Below are 26968 nucleotides of genomic sequence, written 5' to 3'. Positions count from 1 at the left end.
AACCATCACTAGCCGGCCTTCCAACCAGTACCCAGCCCTGAACTTAGCCATTGTCACTAGACAGCCACCACCCGGGTACTCAACCATGCACCTTAGAGGCTGCTGCCCTATGTAAATAGACATGTCACTTTAATAATGTTTACATACTGTTTTACCAATTTCATACGTACAGTACCAGTCGAAAGTTTGGACACACCTACTCATTCCAGGTATTTTCTTTATTTTTTACTATTTTCTACGTTGTATAGTAATAGTGAGGACATCAAAGCTATGAAAAAACACACATGGAAACATGTACAGTAGTAAACAAAACCTTTAAACCTCTTGACGCTAGGGGTCAGATTATATATTTTAAAAAAAATAACGTTCCCAAGGTAAACTGACTATTTCTCAGGTCCAGATCGTAGAATATGCATATAATTTACAGATTAGGATAGAAAACACTCCAAAGTTTCCAAAACTGTCAAAATATTGTCTGTGAGTATAACAAAACGGATTCTGCAGGCGAAAACCTGAGAAAATATAACCCGGAAGTGATATATATATATTTTTTAATCTGTGTTTCCTGGCCTGTCTTTCTTCCATTTAAGGGGTATCAACCCGGTTCATTTTCCAATGGCTTCCTCAGGCTGTGACCAGGCTTTAGACATAGTTTCAGGCTTTTATTTTGAAAAATGAGCGAGAAAGTTTTCAAAAGTAGTCAGGTGTCCTCTGAATAGTTCCTGCGTGCGAGAGGGGAGCTCTCCATTTTCTTTTTCTCTTTTATTGAATAGGTTACGGTCCGGTTGAAATATTATCGATTATGTTTGTTAAAAACAACCTGAGGATTGATTATAAAAAACATTTGACATGTTTCTACGACCATTACGGATACTTTTTGGAATGTTCGAACAGAACGGGGCTTTGGTTTTCTGAACATAACGCGCAACCCAAATGGCGTTTTTTGTTATAAAAGTAATATTTATCTAACAAAAAGAACATTTATTGTGTAACTGGGAGTCTCGTGAGTGCAAACATCCGAAGATTATCAAAGGTAAGCGATTCATTTTATTGCTTTTCTGACTTTCGTGACCATGCTAATTTGGGGCTAGCTGTTCTAGCATTGATTGATACACTCACAAAAGCTTGGATTTCTTTCTCTGTAAAGAATATTTTTGATATCTGACACGATAGGTGGATTAACAACAAGCTAAACTGTGTTTTGGTATATTTCACTTGTGATTGCATGATTATAAATATTTTTAGTAATATTTTGCGCCCTGCAATTCAGCGGTTGTTTAGGAAAATTATCCCGTAAAAGGGATCCGTGCGCAGAGAAGTTAACAAATCAAATCATATTTGAGATTCTTCAAAGTAGCCACCCTTTGCCTTGCTGACAACTTTGCAAACATTCTCTCAACCAGCTTCACGCGGAATGCTTTTCCAACAGTCTTGAAGGAGTTCCCACATCTGCTGAGCACTTGTTGGCTGCTTTTCCTTCACTCTGCAGTCCAACTCATCCCAAACCATCTCGATTAGTTTGAGGTCGGGTGAATGTGGAGGCCAGGTCATCTGATGCAGCACTCCATCACTCTCCTTTTTGGTCAAATAGCCCTTACACAGCCTAGGAGGTGTGTTGGGTCATTGTCCTGTTGAAAAACAAATGATAGTCCCACTAAACGCAAACTAGGTGGGATGCATATTGCTGCAGAATGCTGTGGTAGCCATGATAGTTAAGTGTGGCTTGAATTCTAAATAAATCACTGACAGTTTCACCAGCAAAGGATAACCACAACATCATACCTCCTCCTCCATGCTTCACTGTGAGAACCACACATCCGGAGATCATCCGTTCACCTACTCTGCGTCTCAAAAAGACATGGCGGTTAGAACCAAAAATCTTAGATTTGGACTCAGACGAAATGACAGATTTCCACCGGTCTAATGTCCATTGCTCGTGTTTCTTGGCCCAAGCAAGTCTCTTGTTCTTGTCACAACACAACAGATTGGCTCAAATGCATTAAGGAAAGAAATTCCACAAATTAACTTTTAACATGGCACACATGTTCATTGAAATGCATTCCAGGTGACTACCTCATGAAGCTGGTTGAGAGAATGCCAAGAGTGTGCAAACGGTCATCAAGGCAAAGGGAGGCTACTTTGAAGAATGTAAAATCGGTTTAACACTTTGTTGGTTACTACATGATTCCATATGTGTTATTTCATCGTTTTGATGTCTTCACTATTATTCTACAATGTAGAAAATAGTAAAAATAAAGAAAAACCCTTGAATGAGTAGGTGTGTCCAAACTTTTGACTGGTACTGCATATATTGTATTCTAGTCAATGCCATCCTATTCAACTATTGCTGTAAATATACTATTCTATCATAAGTATTCTACAGATATGCAATATATTCTATCCACATACTGTCCATAATATCCCATCTACATACTGTCCATATATCTTTTCAACACACACACACATTTATACTCCGGACTCCGACATTGCTCCTCCTAATATTTATATACTTCTTAATTCCATTCTTTTACTTTTTAGATTTGCGTGTATTGTTGTGTATTACTGCACTGTTGGAGCTAGGAACATAAGTATTTTGTTGCATCCGCAATAACATCTGCTAAATAATATATAACATGTGATTTGATTTTTCTATTCCTATTTCATAGACCTACTGTAGGTGGGACTGCAACAGCAGCAGCAGAAGTATTGCTTTGTGTTTTCCCAAAAAAAGAAAGGACAATCAGTGTTTGCCCTCTAGAAGCAGCCAGGCAGGCAGACAGGCAGGCAGGCCCAGCAGCAGACTGATTAATCAGTAAACATTAGCAAAAGTGTCTCTGGTGCAAACAGCACAACGCTGGAACACAGCAGAGCAGTCAGATAGAACTACAATTTATGGCAATGCTGAGAGAGTGATTGCGCATCATTAGCTGCTGGTTGTGAGAAAATTATTGTGTGTGTGTGTGTGTGTGCATGTGGGAGGGATCTCTCTGTGTGTGTAGTGCAAAGTGCATCTCCTTTCTGTATAGTAGTTCTGGTGTGCGTTAATGTTAATGGGGATGGTAAAGTGTTGTTAAGGTGGAGGTTAATATTCATATTTCCTACTCACTAACGCACCACTAAGAGCCTGCACCACTAAGAGCCTGCACCACTAAGAGCCTGCACCATAGAGTAATGAACCATAGAGATAAAACAACTGGATGTAGCTCTAGGAAATGAACAACCACATTTCTCGTGGCTGATATGATGACTCTACTGCATCAGTGTGCTACTAGTGCTACTGCGTCAGCATTCACATGTTCTGTCTGAAAAACATTGTTTGTATCCCAAATGGCACCGTATTTCACTATATAGTACACTACTATGGTAACCTATATATTACACTACTATGGTAACCTATATAGTACACTACTATGGTAACCTATATATTACACTACTATGGTAACCTATATATTACACTACTATGGTAACCTATATAGTACACTACTATGGTAACCTATATAGTACACTACTATGGTAACCTATATATTACACTACTATGGTAACCTATATAGTACACTACTATGGTAACCTATATATTACACTACTATGGTAACCTATATAGGACACTACTATGGTAACCAAATAGTACACTGCTATGGTAACCTATATAGTACACTACTATGGTAACCTTGCAAGCCAGCCTGATCTTGAGAGCTTACATAGATTACTCACTACTGTATCTGTGTAAATCATTTATGTTAGATATTTAGCCAACCATTTAAAATAAGGAAGTGTTTTGCTACAATATTGGGTACAGAAGCAGTACAGATTGATAAAGCTATAACCTGTAATATGCACTGGGCTGAGAACAGAGAGTGATGTCATTACCAGAGAAACCATTGGAGGATGGAATACTTACTCATGCAGCCAGCATTACAAATGACTGGAGTAGAACTTTGTCTGCGAGGGAATGAACTAGAGAACAAATCAGTTTCCAAGAATCCAAGACAAGTCATTTGAGCGGAGCGGCCCATTGTTGTCTGGTGAAAGAAAAAGTGAATGCACGCTCTAAATAGGAGCGTTATGGCAAGTTCAAATTCCACAACAGCTATTTCACTCAAACGACAAAACAGGCATATGAGATAGAAGCCAGGCTTAAGAGGCCCATTTACTTACAAAACAACTGTCAGAAAACCTCTTGTTTTCCACTGAAATTAACCAGCTTCTCGTTATGTGTTTGAGCATCTAAAAAAGGAGTGTATTCACTCCTTACTTCAATATTATTATTTTTTTCTCTACCCACCCTTCTGTCCACTAAAAACATAATTACGCTTCCTTCATTAAAAATAGTAATTTGTTGAGCGGAGGAAAGTGCTACAGCTGTCCCTTGATTACTAAATGGAATAGAGCAATGATCTATGAAGTCATTAGGGCTACGGTGTGGAACTCATTTCAATCCTGGAATGAACCACAGAAGCAAGGAGGGCAGCTTTCTAGAAAGAGAGAGGGGAGGGATGAAGGGAGAAGAGGGAAGTAGAGAGAGTGACAGACAGAGAGCGAGAGAGAGAGAGAGAGAGAGAGAGAGAGACAGAGAGAGAGAGAGAGAGAGAGAGAGAGAGCAGTGGACATTTTCTACCCTCAACGTGTGGACATGTTGTCGATGAATTCTTAGATATCATATGATTAATCTTCAGTGAGTGATTCTAATCTTATGTGTGTGTGTGTGTCTGTGCATGTGATTCCATAGTGAAAGTGCTGATGATAATCAGTGTGCGTGGCCCAGAGTTGTTGATGATGAAAGATAATCTCAAGTGATGGTTTGGCCTGGTTAGTAAACAGAGTCAAACTCATTAGCAGTAGGGAGTAGATCACTATCTAAAGGATTGCTTGAGAGTGGGGAATGCCTGTATAGTGAAATAGATACTGTATTGGTTTAAATGGATAGCATTACCAGGTCATTGAACTTGCACTGTCCATAATAGCATAGTGTTGAAGTCGGAAGTTTACACACACCTTAGCCAAATACATTTAAACTCAGTTTTTCAAAATTCCTGACATTTAATCCTAGTAAAAATGTCCCTGTTTTAGGTCAGTTAGGATCACCACTTTATTTTAAGAATGTGAAATGTCAGAATAATAGTAGAGAGAATGATTCATTTCAGCTTTTATTTCTTTCATCACATTCCCAGTGGGTCAGAAGTTTACACACACTCAATTAGTATTTGGTAGCATTGCCTTTAAATTGTTGAACTTGGGTCAAACGACAATAAGTTGGGTGAATTTTGGCCCATTCCTCCTGACAGAGCTGGTGTAAGTCAGGTTTGTAGGCCTACTTGCTCAAACACACTTTTTCAGTTCTGCTGTTGGGGTACGTTTCCTTCTTCCTTGTCAATCATTGGCTCATTGGTGAAATTAGCATTATGACAATATCTTTAATTAAATAATTCAAAAACCTTTATTAATGCAATTGCAGACAGAAGTTGACAATAGGAACATGACGCATGTTTCCGAGTAAGTTCTGCAAAATAGTCAAGGGTCCAAGTTATTTTATTAAACCTGAAGTCCAGCCTTAGTGATGTCACTGCGTACGTCATTACCTCCTACTCATGAGACCAAGCCCATGCATCCACAGCTACACAAACATAGAGTTTCAGTGTTATGTAAAAGCTTAGCAGTAAATGTCCACTCCACAATTTGATGTATAGTGGAATGTCTGACTAGTCTCTTATCTCTTACACTCATTGGGGAGTTCTGTGTCTCTGCATCTCTTTTATCTTTTCGGATCTTCTCACAGATACCCTGAACTCACACATTTTTCAGATGTTTTCTAGTCTCTCTGCCTCTTATAGAGAAACTAACTGTGGAACAATAATAAACCTCTATAATGAATATATATATTGTTAATCTGTAGTCTAGGACCCTATAAATGTAAGGAGGGTGGGGTCTTATAACCCCTCCCCTTCTATTAATACAACACAGTATTAATACAACACAGGTATTGGCTGATTTCTTTTGATTTTTCCATGATGTCAAGCAAAGAGGCACTGGGTTTGAAGGTAGGCCTTGAAATACATCCACAGGTACACCTCCAATTGACTCAAATGATGTCAATTAGTCTATCAGAAGCTTCTAAAGCCATGACATCATTTTCTGGAATTTTCCGAGCTGTTTAAAGGCACAGTCAACTTGGTGTATGTAAACTTCTGACCCACTGGAATTGTGATACAGTGAAAAATAAGTGAACTAATCTGTCTATAAACAATTGTTGGAAAAATGACTTGTGTCGTGTATAAAGTAGATGTCCTAACCAAATTGCAAAAAGTACAGTTTGTTAACAATAAATTTGTGGAGTGGTTAAAAAACGAGTTTTAATGACTCCAACCTAAGTGTATGTAAACTTCCGACTTCAACTGTATATTATACAGTAGCTATATTATATACACTATATATACAAAAGTATGTGGACACGTCTTCAAATGAGTTTTTCTGCTATTTCAGCCACACCAGTTGCTGAAAGGTGTATAAAATCGAGCACACAATCGTGCAATCTCCATAGACAAACATTGGCAGTAGAATGGCCTGTACATTCAACATGGCACCGTCATAGGATGCCACCTTTCCAACAAGTCAGTTCGTCAAATTTATGCCCTGCTAGATCTGCCCCAGTCAACTGTAAGTGCTGTTATTGTGAAGTGGAAACGTCTAGGAGCAACAATGGCTCAGCCTCGAAATGGTAGACTACACAAGCTCACAGAACGGAACCGCAGAGTGCTGAAGCGTGTAGCACATACACATCTCCTGTCCCTGGTTACAACACTCACCACGTAGTTCCAAACTGTTTTGAAGCAACATCAGGAAAATAACTGTTCGCCAGTAGCTTCATGAAATGGTTTTCCTTAGCTGAGCAGTCGCACACAAGCCTAAGATCACCATGCGCAATGCCAAGTGTCGGCTGGAGTTGTGTAGAGCTCGCCGCTATTGGACTCCGGAGCAGTGGAAACGCGTTCTCTGGAGTGATGAATCAACTTCACCATCTGGGTTTGGCGGATACCAGGAGAACGCTACCTGCCTCAATGCATAGTGCCAACGGTAAAGTTTGGTGGAGGCGGAATAATTATCTGGGGCTGTTTTGCATGGTTCGGGCTAGGCCCCTTAGTTCCAGTGAATGGAAATATTAACACTATAGAATACAATGACATTCTAGATGATTCTGTGCTTCCAACTTTGTGGCAACAGTTTGGGGAATGCCCTTTCCTGTTTCAGCAAGACAATGCCCCCGTGCACAAAGCAAGATCCATACAGAAATGGTTTGTCGAGATCAGTGTGGAAGAACTTGACTGGCCGGTAGAGAACCCGAACCTCAACCCCTTCAAACACCTTTCGGATGATTTGGAATGCCGACTGCGAGCCAAGTCTAATCGCCCAACATCAGCGCCCGACCTCCCTCATTTTTGTGGCTGAATGGAAGCATGTTCCCGCAGAAATGTTCCAACATCTCTTCCCAGAAGAGTGGAGGCTGTTATAGCAGAAAAAGGGGTGGAAAAACTCCATATTAATGACCATGATTTTGGAATGAGATGTTCAATGAGCAGGCGTCCACATACTTTTGGTAATGTAATGTACTTCAGCCTGTATGGTACAGTGTCTGGGGCCATATTAAACAAGCGTCTCAGAATATGAGTGCTGATCTAGGATCAGGTCTCCCCTGTCCATGCAGTCTTATTCATTGTGATCTAAAAGGCATAACTGGTCCTAAAATCAGTTACCACTCTGATACGCCCCTGATAGTTAAGTTGCTGTGCGGTCAGGGGTCTCTCCTCCTACAGAAAGAGACACACAGCATCACTTAACCCCCGTAATTAACCCTTCACCCTCTGGCTGAATGTCTCTGCTGCTCACACTGATTCAATCAGCCATGTCTTGTCAGAGTGGTTAAGCCCTGGGAATCTACTGTTTTGCACAACCCACAACCAGCAGGCTAACTCTGGCCCAATAGGGGTCAGCTATACAATGACATAATCATGACAAACACTCAGCAGGGTTAATGGTGGTGATACCGTAGTGTGTGTGTGTGTGTGTGTGTGTGTGTGTGTGTGTGTGTGTCTGTGTATAACGTCTCTTACCCTCGATGGGTGATGTCTTGAGCCTGCGGCAGAGCCCTTGCACGTCTCCGTAGGAGTCGGCTATCTTGGTGACGGCCTCTCCGCTCCTCAGCTCCATCAGGTCCCGGAGATCCATCACCGTGATGCCAAAGTCCCCTTCTTGGTTGCCATCGGCAACAGAGTTCCCCGGGTGGTCCGCCGTGTTGTTGGCCATTTTGTTTTCGTTGTTCTTTGTTTTTCTCTCTTTACTCTATGGCTGTCTCTCAGTGCCTCTACAGTCCCTCTAAGATCACTGTTGTCAACTAAGAACTGGCTAGTGGTGCTGAAATAGTTCAATAGTAAAACAAGGAAGTCCAAGTCACCTAAGGGCTTCAACACCTAAGTCCTTACTTTTTTGCAGACAGGAATCATGGGTATTGTAGAAGTAGTGTGTGGGGTCAGTAGATGAATTTCTGGACCCGGAAGTGCATTAGTTTCCATGTAACAGTGGGGACATGATCCGTTGACTACTTCTTCTGTTGCACGAAACTGCAGGAGATAGAGACAAGAAAACATTGTTGTTTTTTTAAACATTGCATAAGTCGTAAAATGAAATGACCATTGTTTTCAAATAAATGTGAGGGGACACTGATGATAGCAAATTGAAGTAATTGAGGTTTGGTTTGGGGAATGACCTGTTAGAACAACAAGGTCAATATTCCCTGTGGAGGGCAGGAAAGGAGAAAAAAAGAGGAGAAAACAAACAATAAAAGACAATACAAAAGCACAGATCTCAAGTCAGATAATAGCTGATTCTTGTAAAAGAACGTGAGGACAGCCATGCTTTGCATTGAAGTTAAACAATAATATGACTCTTCCATGGCACCCACGGCCATTTTGTTTGAATAGGATTAACAGGCTGTCAGTCTATCCAACTGCCTGTCCCAAAGTGACTGCTTTTACCCTATATGGATAAAGATACCATGGGAATCACCATAGCAACCTGGTTCTAGGACAACAGGATCCAGTGGTATAGAGAAGTTATCAGTGGTGTGTTGCTGTAGAGAGAAGCTATAATAGGTGGTATTGTATGGGAGGTATTAGAGTCTAGCATTGCAGGTTTTAATACAGCACTGTGTGTCGGCAAGAGGATACTATGCTAATGTGAGATAGCACTCTGGACCGCTCCTCTGGGCCGGTGTGCGTGTCCCAGTGTGTGTGTGTGTGTGTGTGTGTGTGTGTGTGTGTGTGTGTGTGTGTGTGTGTGTGTGTGTGTGTGTGTGTGTGTGTGTCACACTCCTCTGGGTCTCCATGACACACTAAACACCACAAATGGAGGTCAGCCTTTGATGTGTGCTTATGTGATCAGAGCTGATGTGTCAGAGTGTGACTCTCCGGATTCACATTCTGTCACACAGGCTGGGAATACACACACACACACTGTACTACTGTACTACTGTACAAATAGCCAGAAGCGGATATTTTATATAGGCAAGTGGTGTATGATTAGATTTTTATTTAGTCACATAGAGGGTTGCAGATGTACACTACATGACCAAAAGTATGTGGACACCTGATCGTTGAACATCTCATTCCATTAATATAGAGTTGGTCCCCACTTTGCTGCTATAACAGCCTCCACTGTTCTGGAAAAGCATTCCACTAGATGTTGGAACATTGCTGCGGGGACTTGCTTCAATCCAGCAGCAAGAGCATTAGTGAGGTCGGATACTGATGTTGGGCGATTAGGCCTGGCTCGCAGTCGGTGTTCCAATTCATCCCAAAGGTATTTTGATGGGGTTGAGGTCAGGGCTCTGTGCAGGCCAGTCATGTTCTTCCACACCAATCTCGAAATAACATTTCTGTATGGACCTCGCTTTGTGCACGGGGGAATTGTCATGCTGAAACCGGAAAAGGTCTTCCCCAAACTGTTGCCACAAAGTTGGATGCACAGAATCGCGTACTATGTCATTGCATGTTGTAGCGTTAATATCACTCTTCACTGAGACTAAGGGGCCTAGCCCGAACCATGAAAAACAGCCCGAGACCATTATTCCTCCTTCACCAAACTTTACAGTTGGCACTATGCATTGGGGCAGGTAGCGTTCTCCAGGCATCCGCCAAACCCAGATTTGTCCATCGGACTGCCAAATGGTGAAGCGTGATTCATCACTCTAGAGAACGTGTTTCCACTGCTCCAGATTCCAATGGCGGCGAGCTTTACACCACTCCAGTTGACGCTTGGCATTGCGCATGGTGATCTTAGACTTGTGTGCGGCTGCTCGGCCATGGAAACCCATTTCATGAAGTTCTTGACGAGCAGATCTCGTGCTGACATTGCTTCCAGATACAGTTTGGAACTCAGCAGTGAGTATTGCAACGCTACGCACTTCATTCAGTACCCGGCGATCCCGTTCTGTGAGCTTGTGTGGCCTACCACTTCGTGGCTGAGCCGTTGTTGCTCCTAGATGTTTCCACTTCACAATAACAGCACTTACAGTTGACTGGGGCAGATCTAGAAGGGCAGAAATGTTATGACCTGACTTGTTGGAAAGGTGGCATCCTATGACAGTGCCACGTTGAAAGTCACTGAGCTCTTCAGTACCGGCCATTCTACTGCCAAAGTTTGCCTATGGAGATTACATGGCTGTGTGCTCGATTTTATAAACCTGTCAGCAACAGCAATTTAATGGGGTGTCCACATACTTTTTTGTATATATAATCTAGTTGCAGTGTACAGTGATGGTAGCCTAGCAGTGAAGAACGTTGGGCCAGTAACCGAAAGGCTGCTGGTTCGAATCTCAGAGCCGACTAGGTGAAAAATCTGTCGATATGCCCTTAAGCAATTGCTCCTGTAAGTTGCTCTGGATAAGAGTGTCTGCTAAATGAAAAAAATTTAAACAATTTAAAACACTTAGATTGGATTAAAATCCTCTTCTCTGGAACATAGAACACCAGAGTCAGACCAATTACACTGATTTAACCTCTTCCTGACAACAACTGAGCCAGCGTAGCCAAGCCACCATGACTAGCTGACCTGGAAAAGCACCGTCTCCTCAGGCCTTTCACTGAAACAGCTGGTCAGAGAACAACCATCATGATCATTTACCCGCTCCTCACTTGAACCAACCCCAATCTATATACTGCTTACCACTCAAACTGAATGCCCAAGACAGGAGGCTGCTGATGGGAGGACGGTTCGCAATAATGGCCAGAATGGAGCAAATGGAACCATGTGTTGATGTACGACACCGTTCCACCGATTCCGCTCCAGCCTTTACCACGAGCCTGTCCTCCCTAGTTAAGATGCCACCAACCTCATGTGATGCCCATCTATACTGCTCTCCAATAAAGTGTGTATGTGTGTGTGTGTGTGTGTGTGTGTGTGTGTGTGTGTGTGTGTGTGTGTGTGTGTGTGTGTGTGTGTGTGTGTGTTTCCACAGAGGGGAAGCAACCTTGCCTCTAAAGTTTCCATGGTGGTATTGTCAGCAATGCTTCTGGCCAAAAGAGGAATCGCTGATCTGGTCTACAAATGTATTAGCCTGATGTAACTAGTGTTCGCGTGTGTAAATGTCACAGTGAGTAAATGCCACATGAGCACGCTCTGCACTGTTTCCAAACAAAATCTATTGACTTGGGAAATGTCAGCAGTCGCCTAGAGGCCACTAAATGCCTTCCCAATATTAGCAAAGGGCCCAAGCACAGCTTTTAGACAGCATACAGTACACTACAATATGTCCCCTAGTCACTGGCCTAGCTCCATTTCTTCTATATGTTTCCAATTCTGTCTCTGTGTGTGTATTGCTCTTACCCTCTCCCTCTGTACCCTTCTCTCCATCAATCCCTCTCCGTCCATCCCTCTCCCTCTATCCATCCATCCATCTTCCTCTCCATCCCTCTTCCTCTCTACAGTACTTAGGTAATGTTGGCTTGAAAACGCAGTCTGAAAGACAGCTGTAAACGTGACTCTTATCGACTTACTCTTGTTTCTCACTGTCACGTTGCTATAAACCACATTAACTATCCTTTATCCATCACCGGAGAGAACAACACCAACACCACAGCAGAGCGGTGACACATCTCTATGAGGAAAAGCAATGTTTATTGGTGTCGATGGACGAGGATCTAGCTGCTCATTAAGCCAAGCTAATCAACTGGCATGCTAATTTACCAATATAGTCATTTCATTAGTGAAATGAGCCTAAGCGCCGGAGCATTTACTGACGGACTGTGTTCCTTTGTCAAACGTTCTGCAGTACTATATGGTTGCTTTTTATGGAGCACTAGATTCCCTGAAGAACACTCATTGTTCTAGTAGTAACATGACCTGATTAAATACATCCAAACTATAGCCTATGGCACAGCGATGGAAAAGAGAGGAGAAAGTAGAGAACAGGGAGGGGGAGAGAGACAGAGACGGCGAGAGCAAGAGAAGCGCTAAACAGAGAGTACCCTGTGGCAGAATACCTGACCACTGTGACTGACCCAAAACTAAGGAAATCTTTGACGATGTACAGACTCAGTGAGCATAGCCTTGCTATTGAGAGATGCAACCGAAGGCAAACCTGGCTCTCAAGAGAAGACAGGCTATGTGCTCACTGCCCAGAAAATGAGGTGGAAACTGAGCTGCACTTCCTAACCTCCTGCCAAATGTATGACCATATTAGAGACATATATTTCCCCTAGATTACACAGACCCACAAAGAATTTGAAAACAAATCCAATTTTGATAACTCCCATATCTATTGGGTGAAATACCACAGTGTGCAATCACAGCAGCAAGATGTGTGACCTGTTGCCACTAGAAAAGGGCAACCAGTGAAGAACAAACACCATTGTAAATATAACCTATATTTATGTTTATTTATTTTCCCTTTTGTACTTTAACTATTTTGCACATCATTACAACACTGTATATAGACATATTACATTTGAAATGACTTTATCCTTTGGAACGTTTGTGAGTGTACTGTACATGTATTGTTTATTTCACTTTTGTTTATTATCTATTTCACTTGCTTTGGCAATGTAAACATATATGTTTTCCATGCCAATAAAGACCCTTAAATTGAAATGGAGGGAGAGAGAGCGGAAATCATACCTTAGTTTCTAGAAGTAGATGGATATGGGAGAGAGAGAGGGGAAATCATACCTTAGTTTCTAGAAGTAGATGGATATGGGAGAGAGAGAGGGGAAATCATACCTTAGTTTCTAGAAGTAGATGGATATGGGAGAGAGAGAGCGGAAATCATACCTTAGTTTCTAGAAGTAGATGGATATGGGAGAGAGAGAGGGGAAATCATACCTTAGTTTCTAGAAGTAGATGGATATGGGAGAGAGAGAGGGGAAATCATACCTTAGTTTCTAGAAGTAGATGGATATGGGAGAGAGAGAGGGGAAATCATACCTTAGTTTCTAGAAGTAGATGGATATGGGAGAGAGAGAGGGGAAATCATACCTTAGTTTCTAGAAGTAGATGGATATGGGAGAGAGAGAGGGGAAATCATACCTTAGTTTCTAGAAGTAGATGGATATGGGAGAGAGAGAGGGGAAATCATACCTTAGTTTCTAGAAGTAGATGGATATGGGAGAGAGAGAGGGGAAATCATACCTTAGTTTCTAGAAGTAGATGGATATGGGAGAGAGCAGATTATTGAATGGCCAGAGAACAGGCTGAGTGTGTCTATCTACTACTAGCTAAGGAATTCCCTCTGAGCGAAGGAAGTGAGAGCAATACAAATACAAGGCAGGTGGCCAACTAAATCCACTTCCTCATTCATACAAACACACAACAGAGCAGAGGGCGGAAATATACTCCCTGCATGAGACAGGAAACACACTCCATGTTATACTGCAACACACACACACACACACACACACACACACACACACACACACACACACACACACACACACACACACACACACACACACACACACACACACACACACACACACACACACACACACACACACACACACACACACACACACACACCCACCCACCCTGTGGTCCAAAGTCCTGTTGCTGAGTGTTAAAATAGCTGGGAGAGACACACTACATAGGGACATGGCTACAAGGCCACACCTGTAAAAGCTCTCCTTTAGCCCTTATACTGTACCTTCCCCGTGTGTTAAAGACGTTCTGTTTTAACAACGTGGCTGGGTGTTTGATTAACTTCACACACCTCTCCTCCCTGCTCTGCTACTTGGCCTGTTGTCACTTAACTCACCACTCTTACACTGTAAGTATCACTACATTCTAATCAGAATACACTGCCAGACTACTGAAGTGCCCCACTTTGACAACTAGAGAGAGAAAGAGAGGGAGAGGGGTAGGGAGGAAAGAGAGGGTGAGAGAGAGTGAGACAGAGAGAGAAGTAAAGAGACAGAGAGAGGGAGGGGTGAAAGTGAAAAGGAAGGATAGAAAAAGAGAGAGGGGGTGAAGGAGGAGGAATGATATGAATATAGAGGGAGAGGAGCTAGATGAAAGAGGTCCACAGCAGTGAAAGAGGGTCCATACAGTAAGTAGAAAGGAGGATAGAACAGGGGGATAGAGGAGCAGTATAAAAAAAGGTAGAGTAGATAGACATATAAAGGGTAGGTAGGGATGAGGTAAAACAAGAGGTAGATACAGTAACTAGAAAGAACGATAGAATGAGAGGAAGATAGGTAGAGTAGAAAGAGAGGGAGTGCAGCAGTTAGTCAGACTCTCTCAACAGGCAGAGACCATAAGGCCATGTGACCACCTACACTAAGTACACTATCTGCTCTCTCCTTTCCTTATTCTCACTTACTTTCTCCCTCCCTCTTTTTCTCACTCTCTTCTGTCCCTTTATCCCGTTCTCTCGCACTCCTTTTCTCCCCCATCGCATTCAACTAGGCCTAGGCTACCTGGCCTGCACGCAAATGTAGGCTTATAAATGTGCCCATTTGGGGATCTGATGCTATTTTTGATTGTCTTCACTAAACATCACTGTGGAGCTTCCCAAAGTATTTTTTTCTTCACTTCAAACAGCAAGTAAACAAAGTCTGTTTTTACATCCATTGAGAATGACAATAGTTTCTCAACATAACCTATTTGAAAAATCAAATAGACTGCGCAAATAGCCTACAGCTGTGTCTGTCTGTCTGTAGCTCACTGGCACAGGAAACTCTGAGGTACCAGAATATTTTAAACAATGCTGCAAGTTTGCTAGCATGAGCTTCAGGCCAGACCAAGTTTAATACTTGATAAAAAATGTCAAGTTCGTTGCAGAGAGGCCATGCATAGCCAATGTGATTTATAGGATATTACCATTTTTATCAGGATATTTTCTACCTGCTGGCTGCAATGTTGTTATTTGTTGGCTTTTGGTAGGCTATTTTTACATATTGGCACTAGAAGTTACTTTCAGATTTTTATCATTTTCCTTTAGATATAATTTGGATTAACCACATAACATTGATTTTGAAATATGAAGACTATTATAACTGAAGTGAAACGGGTTTCACGAAAATGTTCATATGAAAATCGTCAGTAGATGAATCATCAGCAAGCAGATCAGTAGAAATGCTACGATAACTTGGCACTCCAAATGGTAAAGGTTGCTGACCGCTGTTGTAGCCTATTACCCTCAACGGGCAGCGGGAGGAGGAACGGTCAGGGAACGTTTTTTTTTCTTCTGTTTAGAATATACAGTGGTTCTTCCTTTAAAAGTTGCGGCGTACTGCAGCACAGCTTGCAGGGTGCTGCAGAATTCTATGGCACGTTATTTAAGTGTCAGCAATTGTTGCCAGAATGACGCAATTTACCACAATATGCCACCATCTACCACAAACAATCGCGGCATAAGCTAAAAACTTTTAAAGGAAGAACCACTGTATTGGCCTCTTGCTCCCTCTTTAGTCATTTGTGTGTCTTAGTTTTTAATGGCTGTGCTGAAAACGTCAGACAAGCTCAGTAGCCTACATACAGTGCATTTGGAAAGTATTGTACATTACAGGACCAAGTATGGAAAACCGTGGGTTAGACATCTGTTCCTATGACAATATATGTGTCCCTAATGGCACCCTATGCCGTATATAGTGCACTACTTTTGACCAGAGCCCTATGGGGACCTAGTCCAAAAAAGTACACTGTAAAGGAATAGAATACCATTTGGGATGCAGACAACTGATTCATAGATGAACTTTGTCATTCTGGACCAAGCACTGTGCTTTTTATCTGATTACTATCGCCCAGCGGAAGAAATTCATGGCCACTGTGCCTCGGGCGAGATTTATGTGTGTGTGTGTGTGTGTGTGTGTGTGTGTGTGTTAACTATGTCTGCACCAGGACCAAACAAGCTTACGGCTATTAGAGCAAAAAGCTATTAAATTACCCAAAGTATACACACACTAGAGGTCGACCGATTATGATTTTTCAACGCCGATAACGATACCGATACCGAGGACAAAAAAAGCCGATACCGATTAATCGTCCAATAAATTTTTTATTTTTTATTTGTAATAATGACAATTACAACAATACTGAATGAACACTTATTTTAACTGAATATAATACATCAATAAAATCAATTTTGCCTCAAATAAATAATGAAACATGTTCAATATGGTTTAAATAATGCAAAAACAAAGTGTTGGAGAAGAAAGTAAAAGTGCAATATCTGCCATGTAAGAAAGCTAACGTTTAAGTTCCTTGCTCAGAACATGAGAACATATGAAAGCCGGTGGTTCCTTTTAACATGAGTCTTCAATATTCCCAGTTAAGAAGTTTTAGGTTGTAGTTATTATAGGAATTATAGGACTATTTCTCTCTATACGATTTGTACTTCATATACCTTTGACTATTGGATGTTCTTATAGACACTTTAGTATTGCCAGTGTAACAGTATAGCTTCCGTCCCTCTCCTCGTTCCTACCAGGGATCGAACCAGGAACACATCGACAACAGCCACCCTCGAAGCAGCGTTACCCATGCAGAGCAAGGGGAACAACGACTCCAAGTCTCAGAGCGAGTGACGTTTGAAACGCTATTAGCGCGCACCCCGCTAACTAGCTAGCCATTTCACATCGGTTACACCAGCCTAATCTCGGGAGTTGATAGGCTTGAAGTCATAAACAGCGCAATAGCTGCTGGCAAACGCACGAAAGTGCTGTTTGAATGAATGCTTATGAGCCTGCTGCTGCCTACCATCGCTCAGTCAGACTGCTCTATCAAATCATAGACTTAATTATAACATAATAACACACAGAAATACAAGCCTTTGGTCATTAAAATGGCCGAATCCGGAAACTATCATTTCGAAAAAAAAACGTTTATTCTTTCAGTGAAATACGGAACCGTTACATATTTTATCTAACGGATGGCATCCCTAAGTCTAAATATTGCTGTTACATTGTACAACCTTCAAAGTTCAAAGTTATGTCATAATTATGTACAATTCTGGCAAATTAATTACGGCCTTTGTTAGGAATAAATGGACTTCACACAGTTCACAATGAGCCAGGCGGCCCAAACTGCTGCATATACCCTGACTGCTTGCACAGAACGCAAGAGAAGTGACACAATTTCCCTAATTATAAGAAATTCATGTTAGCAGGCAATATTAACTAAATATGCAGGTTTAAAAGTATGTAGTTTTGTATTGATTTTAAAGAAAGGCATTGATGTTTATGGTTAGGTACATTGGTGCAACGACAGTGCTTTTTTCGCAAATGCGCTTGTTAAATCATCACCCGTTTGTCGAAGTAGGCTGTGATTCGATGAGAAATGAACAGGCACAGCATCGATTATATGCAACGCAGGACACGCTAGATAAACTAGTAATATCATCAACCATGTGTAGTTAACTAGTGATTATGTTAAGATTGATTGTTTTTTATAAGATACGTTTAATGCTAGCTAGCAACTTACCTTGGATTCTTGCTGTCCTCGCGTAACAAGTAGTCAGCCTGCCACGCAGGCTCCTCGTGGAGTGCAATGTAAGGCGTTGGACTAGTAGAGCGTTGGACTAGTAACCGGAAGATTGCAAAAACGAATCCCCGAGCTGACAAGGTAACAATCTGTCGTTCTGCCCCTGAACAAGGCAGTTAACCCACCGTTCCTAGGCTGTCATTGAAAATAAGATTGTGTTCTTAACTGACTTGCCTAGTTAAATAAAGGCGTACAAAAAAAAATCGGTGTCCAAAAATACCGATTATTATGGAAACTTGAAATCGGCCCTAATTAAATCGGCCATTACGATTAATCGGTCGACCTCTAACACACACACACACACACACACACACACACACACACACACACACACACACACACACATTGCATTACTGTATTACTGTACATCACAGGAGGTTGGTGGCACCTTAATTGGGGAGGATAGGCTTGTGGTAATAGCTGGAGCGGAATTTATGGAATAGTATCAAAAACAAAAAACACATGGTTTCCATTTGCTTCGTTCCAGACATTATTATGAGCCGTCCTCCCCTCAGCAGCCTCCTGTGCTGTACATATAAATAAAATAGAATAAGCAGTGTGTGTTAAGTGAAAGTCAAGTGCATATAAGGTTAGTGACTCCCCAGTTACACATTGCTACTACCATTTCACTATTCTCTCATTTTACTGCCTCTGGTATTAGGCCTCTTCAATACAAAGTGTTGTGGAGAGTTTTGTTGGCAGTGAACCAAGCAGCAGCAGCACCACGTAAACAAGGTAAATCCATTCTATATTCACACTGACCTTCTATTCTAGCCTTTCACAGGACAACTGAGGACATTGACAGGACATAGCTGCCTGGTTATATGGTGGTAACGCTTGATTTCAGGCATCATAATGTGTCATAACCCCTTGCGTAGAGATATCACAATGAGCTATCACACTCTGAACATGTAGAGGTACAAAACATTTCTGAGTAAGAAAAAAAGCTCATATCTCCTTGATACAAAACTTTAAAGGTTCAAAAAGCAGGATAAAAAAAAAGTATCAAAATGTTCACAGGGTCTGTATGGAATAGACAGTGGCAAGTCAAATTCAAAGGATTTTCAAGTACTTTTTCCAGCAATAATATTTATTTTCAAGGACCATCAATTTGTACCATCAAGTTGACCAACGCTGAGAACGAAATAAGTGAGTAAATGATCATTAACAAAATAAAAAAGGTGAGTAAACGCTATTTTAAAAATAAAAAGGTGCGTAAACGGCGTTTACGTGAGTTTACCCTCCACTACATCCCTGGTTGGGTCTGGCAAAACCCATTCATAAACATCAATATTCTGCCAGGCAGGATTAAATCTACATTTGCCCAGCATTTTAGCCAGCGATAGGACGTTTGGCTCTAATCAGTCAGTTATGTACCTGCATTGCTGAGTTCCAGTGTGGGTGGAATGAGCAAGCTCGCCTGGCAACCAGAGCGCGAAACTCTGTAGTATACCTGAAAATGACATTTGGAAGACCAATACATTTTTCTAATGTTTTTCAAATTAACATATTTGATCATTTTCTGTTCTCCTCTCATTTTAATTAAAGTACTTTTCAAGTACCAACTTAAGAAAACGTCAGATTTTCAAGGTATTCCAGTACATGAATTTCAGAGTTCCAAATTCAAGTACCTTAAGCACCTTGTGAGAACCCTGTGTCCAGTGTTTTTGACCTAGTTTACCCCCATCAGTAAAAGTAAACAGAAATATACTGCTATGAACTGACATCATATTACAGATACCAGCAGACTATCACTGCTTGAATCTAAAACCCGTCTATGAAACAAACTAAAGCATCCTAAAAAAAATATACATTTTAATCATTTAGCAGACGTTCTTATCCAGAGTGACTTAGAGGTGCAATTAGGGTTAAGTACTTTGCTCAAGGGCACAGACAGATTTTTTGACCTAGTCGTCTCGGGGATTTGACCAGTGACCTTTTGGTTACTGGCCCAATGCACTTAACCTCTAGCAGAACCCTTCTGTCAGATAGAAAACAAACAGACAGAAAAAAAAGAGAGAAGAGAGAAAAGAGGAGTGCAGCAACACCAGCAACCTGTGAGCAGCTCTCAGGAGTAACAGGGTTAGCAACTGTTGCTGGGTCGGTGATGGAGAGAGAGTTTACATTTTTAAAAGCCTTTGGAGTCAGTGCATCAGCGAGATAGAGGGATGGGTAGAGGGAGGGGTGGAAAGAGGGAGGAATGGTCGATAACTCCTAACCAGCCCCCTATCGCCTCTCTTCCTCCCCCTCCTTTCCTTCACTCCTCTTCCCTCCTCTACTCCCCTCCTCTACTCCACCCGCTCTGCTACATCTCCTCCTCCCCATATCCTGACCTGAGCTACTGCTCAATAATGACAAGCTGAGATATCATTAATCCACAACCCACCACACACAAACGCACACGCACACACACACCTTCTGTCCACCCATCAGCAGTCAGGGTATTAGACGGGGCTGAACAGATGACAAACACTGGTAAATAGAAAGAGGGAGAGAGAGCAGGCAGATGTGTGACCTGCTGCCACAAGAAAAGGGCAACCTGTGAAGAACAAACACCATTGTAAATACAACCCATATTTATGTTTATTTATTTTCCCATTTCTACTTTAAATATTTGCACATCGTTACAACACTGTATATAGGCATTATAATGACATTTGAAATGTATACTCCTTTGGAACTTTTGTGAGTGTAATGTTTACTGTACATTTTTTACTGTTTATTTCACTTTTGTTTATCTATTTGACTTGCTTTTGGCAATGTAGAAATAGGTTTCCCATGCTAATAAAGCGCCTTAAATTGAAATGAGAGGAAAGGAGAGGTTAAAAGCTCAAAAGATAAGCAAGAGCTGGGTTTGTATTCTAACGATGTGGAAAAGGGAGCTCAGAGATGGAGAGAAGAGAGGGATGAGAGAAGGGGGAAAGAGAATGAGAGAGGAGATTAGAAGGCTCCTTCTCACCTCCCTGTCCCCTTTCCCTCTCTCTCATTCCTCCCTCTTTCCTCCGTGCCTCTCCACTCTCTCCCTGCCTCTGCAGACACACCTGTCTTGCATACGAAAGCAGTGACTGCGCAGCCTTCCCCTAGAAACGCTTGATACTGTAGTCTCTCCCTCTCTCTCAAAACACTCAGACACAACCCAATAGCAACCCCCCACTCCTACACACAGACACAACTCTCACACACAAACACTGCACCAAACCCCCTCCAACTAAGCAAAAGTGTCTGTGGCCACACCCTAGACAGTGACTTTTCCAGCAACAGACCAATCAGCCTTCCAGTTCCAGCACCTCATGGCATAGCTAGCCCTTACAGCCCCCCAAACTATTAATGACTGATCCCTCCCATAACAGCTGAGCCAGCAAAGACACACACACAGTATGGTGTGTATACACATGTAAATCATGATTTCAGAGATGGATTAATATAACGAACACTTAATATATTACACATTTGGCCAGACTCCATATGGTCATAGGTAAATCAGCCTCTTCTCAAAGAACCTGTTTCTCTACAACCTTGCAACACACCACACAGCCCTAGAATACAGAGTAAAGAGAGAGAGAGACGGGGGAATTCTTGTGTGTGTTAATCAATAAACTAATGTTTTGCATTTTAATACAATGTCCCCTAGATATAAGTTCATATAAAAACCTAGATGATAATATAATCACAGCTCAGCAAACATGTTAACACGCTAGATATGTTTGTGAATGCAGTACAGTGCTGCCTCTGTTCTAATGAGCAGACCAGCTGCCGCTCTTTACCAACCAAAGGCCACAGAACAGAATACACACACAGACACGCACCAGCCAGAGTAGTCCCTCTCTCCCTTTCTCTTTCTCTTTCCATTCCTAATTTGCTCAGTCTCTTCTCTGTCTCTCCCTCCTTCCGCTCTGTTGCAGATGCAGAAGGTTTGGAATGCAGGAGACACCCTATCTGCTGTCACATGACCTGCCTGAGAGAGAGAGAAAAGTGACTCCCACAAAGCTGTGGACGATCTGAGAGACAAGGCAAGAAGGGCATTCTATGCCATTAAAAGGAACATTATGCTCTGGCAAAAAAAAAGACTTGAATCAGTTATAGAACCCATTGCCCTTTATGTTTGTGAGGTCTGAGGTCTGCTAAACAACCAGGAATTCACAAACTGGGACAAACACCAAAATGAGACTGAGTTCAGAAAAAAACCTCAGTGTACAATGTAAAACACCAAATAATTCATACAGAGCAAATTTAGGCCGATACCCGCTAATTATCAAAATCTAGAAAATATGTTAAATTCCAACAACCACATTAAAGGAAGCAATTCCCAAACCTTCCATAACAAAGCCATTACCTACAGAGATATTAACCTAGAGAAGAGTGCCCTAAACAAGCTGGTCCTGGTGCTCTGTTCACAAAAACAAACAGATCCCACAGAGCCCCAGGACAGCAACAGCAACACAATTAGACCCAACCAAATCATGAGAAAACAAAAATATAATTACTTGACACATCGGATTTTTTTTTACAACAGAGCAAACTGGAATGCTATTTGGCCATAAACAGAGAGTATAAAGTGGCAGAATACCTGACCACTGGGACTGACCCAAAACTAAGGTAAGCTTTGACTATGTACAGACTCAGTGAGCATAGCCTTGCTATTGAGAGAGGCCACCGTAGGCAGACCTGGCTCAAGAGAAGACTGGCTTTGTGCACACTGCCCACAAAATGAGGTGGAAACTGAGCTGTACTTCCTAACCTCCTGCCAAATGTATGACCATAATAGAGACACATATTTCCCTCAGATTACACAGACCCAGAAAGAATTTGAAAAAAAGTATCTAATTTGGTTAACTCCCATATCTATTGAGTGAAATACCACAATGTGCCATCATTGCAGCAATATTTGTGACCTGTTGCCACAAGAAAAGGGCAACCAGTGAAGAACAAACATTTGAATTTACAATATTATATTTATTTATTTTCCATTTTGTACTTGAATTATTTGCCCATTTTTATAACACTGAACATAGCCATAAAATTACATTTTAAATGTCTCTATACTTTGAAACTGTTGTGAGTGTAATGTTTACTGTGATTTTTGATTGTTTATTTAACTTTAGTTTATTATCTATTTCACTTGCTTTGGCAATGTTAACATATGTTTCCCATACCAATAAAGCCCTTTGAATTGAATTAAAAGAGGGGGGGGGGGGGGGGGGAGAGGCACACTTCTCTATATAAGGACTTGACTACAATAAGAAACTAAACACCACATAAATGGGTCCGACTACAGTCTGAAATGGAACACAATAAAAGCATGCAAACCTCTTTAACATGTTGGTCACTTAGCAAACGCAATTCTCACAGCGATGTACAATCACTCATTCAAATTACATTTACATTTAACATTTAAGTCATTTAGCAGACGCTCTTATCCAGAGCGACTTACAAATAAGGCAGGTAAGACAACCACATATCACATTCATTGCAAGTAAAACTTTCCTAATTAAAATAATAATCTGCTAACACACATGCACCTCTGAGTACACACACAGCTCTATAGAACGTTTCCCTGACAGCCTGTGATGGCAGAATGTTCTGATGCTTTTCCTCCTCTCTGAGTGTATGTGAGCGATAGAACACTAAATCAATACCCTAGAGCAGGGATTGGCAACTGACCCGCATATCAAGGACAGCACCTAAGTCACTTGAGGACAGACACCACCCGTATCACTTGAACACAGACAGAAAGACAGCACATGAATCACTTGAACACAGACAGACAGACAGCACATGAATCACTTGAACACAGACAGACAGACAGCACATGAATCACTTGAACACAGACAGACAGACAGCACATGAATCACTTGAACACAGACAGACAGACAGCACATGAATCACTTGAACACAGACAGACAGCACATGAATCACTTGAACACAGACAGACAGCACATGAATCACTTGAACACAGACAGACAGACAGACAGACAGACAGACAGACAGACAGACAGACAGACAGACAGACAGACAGACAGACAGACAGACAGACAGACAGACAGACAGACAGACAGACAGACAGACAGACAGCACCTCAGCAACTTAAGGACAGACAGACAGACAGGCACCACCCGAGTCACTTGAGGACAGACAGAGTGGAACAGAATAACACTTGTAGGCTTTAGCAGGCAAACAACCACAACAACATACTAGGGAGCCAGTGGTATTACACATAGACAAACAAGCACACCGTAAACCACACAGTTAAAAACCAGCACTGGATCTTGTGGGACTCAGTGGTATAGGCAGATATCAGTTGACGGCAGGGCCAGCAAACATGTAGGTGGGACAAAATGTGGGCCTAGAGAAATCCATGACTATTGCATTTAACAAGCAACTCACATAGACCCACACATAATAAACCATAGGCCTAAAATGTATAGACTATGAGACTAGAACATAATGCCTTGATCTAACAGTAATAAATCACAATAGGCTTGGCAAACTTTTACTGGCTCAGAGACCAGGAGATAGTAGGCTTGGCTCAGAGACCAGGAGATAGTAGGCTTGGCTCAGAGACCAGGAGATAGTAGGCTTGGCTCAGAGACCAGGAGATAGTAGGCTTGGCTCAGAGACCAGGAGATAGTAGGCTTGGCTCAGAGACCAGGAGATAGTAGGCTTGGCTCAGAGACCAGGAGATAGTAGGCTTGGCTCAGAGACCAGGAGATAGTAGGCTAGGTGGCCACAAAATGTAACAATTCAACACTAGGAGAGCCAAGAGCATCATATTGACTCAAAATGAATTAACTTTCTTTAATTACTCTTCAATTTAAGTTATCTCCCTTGACTTTTCCTAAATAAGTCTAACACACTATTGTTGTTAAAATATTAATAACACAAACAGAATGTGTTATATGCCATTTAAGAGGACATGTAATCCCTCCCCCATTGCACACATATAATAGAGTTAGCCTAAAGACAATATTAAATTAACAATAGTATATCAAATTCAAATCAAATTTATTTATATAGCCCTTCTTACATCAGCTGATATCTCAAAGTGCTGTACAGAAACCCAGCCTAAAACCCCAAACAGCAAGCAATGCAGGTGTAGAAGCACGGTGGCTAGGAAAAACTCCCTAGAAAGGCCAAAACCTAGGAAGAAACCTAGAGAGGAACCCAGCTATGAGGGGTGGCCAGTCCTCTTCTGGCTGTGCCGTGTGGAGATTATAACAGAACATGGCCAAGATGTTCAAATGTTCATAAATGACCAGCATGGTCAAATAATAATAATCACAGTAGTTGTCAAGGGTGCAGCAAGTGAGCACCTCAGGAGTAAATGTCAGTTGGCTTTTCATAGCAGATCATTGAGAGTATCTCTACCGTTCCTGCTGTTTCTAGAGAGTTGAAAACAGCAGGTCCGGGACAGGTAGCACGTCTGGTGAACAGGTCGGGTTCCATAGCCGCAGGCAGAACAGTTGAAACTGGAGCAGCAGCACGGCCAGGTGGACTGGGGACAGCAAGGAGTCATCCTATATGAACAATCTGATGAACAATGCAGCTTGGAATTGACACAGAGGAAGGGAAACGAAACAGAGGGCAGAACCTTTGTGAGTGTAATGTTTACTGTACATTTCTAGTGTTTATTTCACTTTTGTTTATTATCTACTTCACGTGCTTTGGCAATGTAAACATATGTTTCCCATGCCAAAAAAGCCCCTTATATTGAATAGAATTGAATTGAAAGAGAGAGAGAGAAAGAAAAAGTATAAAATTCGACATTCTGAGTTGTAATCTGCCTCTGGAACTCTTCAGAAGGATTGTAGAATGTGGGGTGTTCTTGAGGCATGAGACTGGCCGTGGGGTAGTGAGAGTCTTGGCACAACCCCCCTCATTGTGTGTTTGTCCTGGTCTAGAATGTCACCACAATGAGAGGGCGGGCATGAACCAAAGACATGATCACACCTCTGGCTCCCTCTCTGTCCCCCACACACAAGCAAGCATGCACATGTACACAAGCATTATCACAGACACACATACACATGCATGCACAAACACATTCATACTGGCTTATAAACTGGCAGGAACGCCCCCCACACACAAGCAAGCATGCACATGTACACAAGCATTATCACAGACACACATACACATGCATGCACAAACACATTCATACTGGCTTATAAACTGGCATGAGCACAAGCTCATAAACACACCATCATTTAAAAAAAAAATATTATGAGACATGTGCACACACACACACACTACAGTTTCATGCATAAAGATAATTGTTGGCATTCCTGTCTAGTACCCCGTTCCTCACTCTGGTTGAGTCACTCTGGGTAGACGGAAGAATCACATTCCTTCATGAATATAAGCTATCCACAGTTACAGGGCACTACATTATCCTGTGTGTGTGTTTTCTAAAAGCTTGTAAAAGAGATTATTGAGGAAAATTTGCTAAAACAGGACACTCTCCTCCTTTTTAAAGACCCCTCCTATCTTTCCCTCTTCCTACCTCTGGTTCCTTGTTCTCTTACATATTACCTGTTCTGTTGTCCCCCCTCCTCTCTCTTTCCCTGAATAGAACAAAATAAATCAAATAAAAAATCTAAATCAAATCAAATTGTATTGGTCACATACACATATTTAGCAGATGTCATTGAGGGTGTAGCGAAATGCTTGTGTGTGTGTGTGTGTGTGTGTGTGTGTGTGTGTGTGTGTGTGTGTGTGTGTGTGTGTGTGTGTGTGTGTGTGTGTGTGTGTGTGTGTACAAGCAGTCTGAGCCCAGGGGTAGGCTCTGGCTCCATTTAGAAATGATTCCATACTGTCAGCCACTAAATGAGAGGGCCTCTCAGAGCAGAAGGAATGGGACAGAGGGAGGGAGAGAGCAGAGAGAGAGCAGAGAGAGAGCGTAGAGAGAGTAGAGACAGATGGGGAGTAGAGAGAGAGGGGAGAGAGACCGAGGTAG

At 41.9% G+C, this 26968-nt stretch overlaps 1 protein-coding gene across 5 annotated transcripts in view; it reads right to left on the bottom strand.

The window, feature by feature from the left end:
* The window catches only part of LOC139536070 (plasma membrane calcium-transporting ATPase 1-like), a 158551-nt gene that overhangs the window by 92180 nt on the left and 39403 nt on the right, over positions 1-26968 (bottom strand). For all 5 annotated transcript variants that reach the window (XM_071336203.1, XM_071336200.1, XM_071336202.1 and 2 more), the window contains exon 2: positions 8103-8609. In XM_071336203.1, the coding sequence (XP_071192304.1) occupies positions 8103-8295 (193 nt within the window). In that variant the 5' untranslated portion in view covers positions 8296-8609. The remainder of the gene's footprint in view (positions 1-8102; positions 8610-26968) is intronic.

The sequence above is a fragment of the Salvelinus alpinus genome, chromosome 12, assembly GCF_045679555.1.
Source record: "Salvelinus alpinus chromosome 12, SLU_Salpinus.1, whole genome shotgun sequence".
NCBI classification, from domain to species: domain Eukaryota; kingdom Metazoa; phylum Chordata; class Actinopteri; order Salmoniformes; family Salmonidae; genus Salvelinus; species Salvelinus alpinus.
Note: the sequence above shows the minus strand (reverse complement) of the source record. Positions and strands in the feature narration are given on the sequence as shown.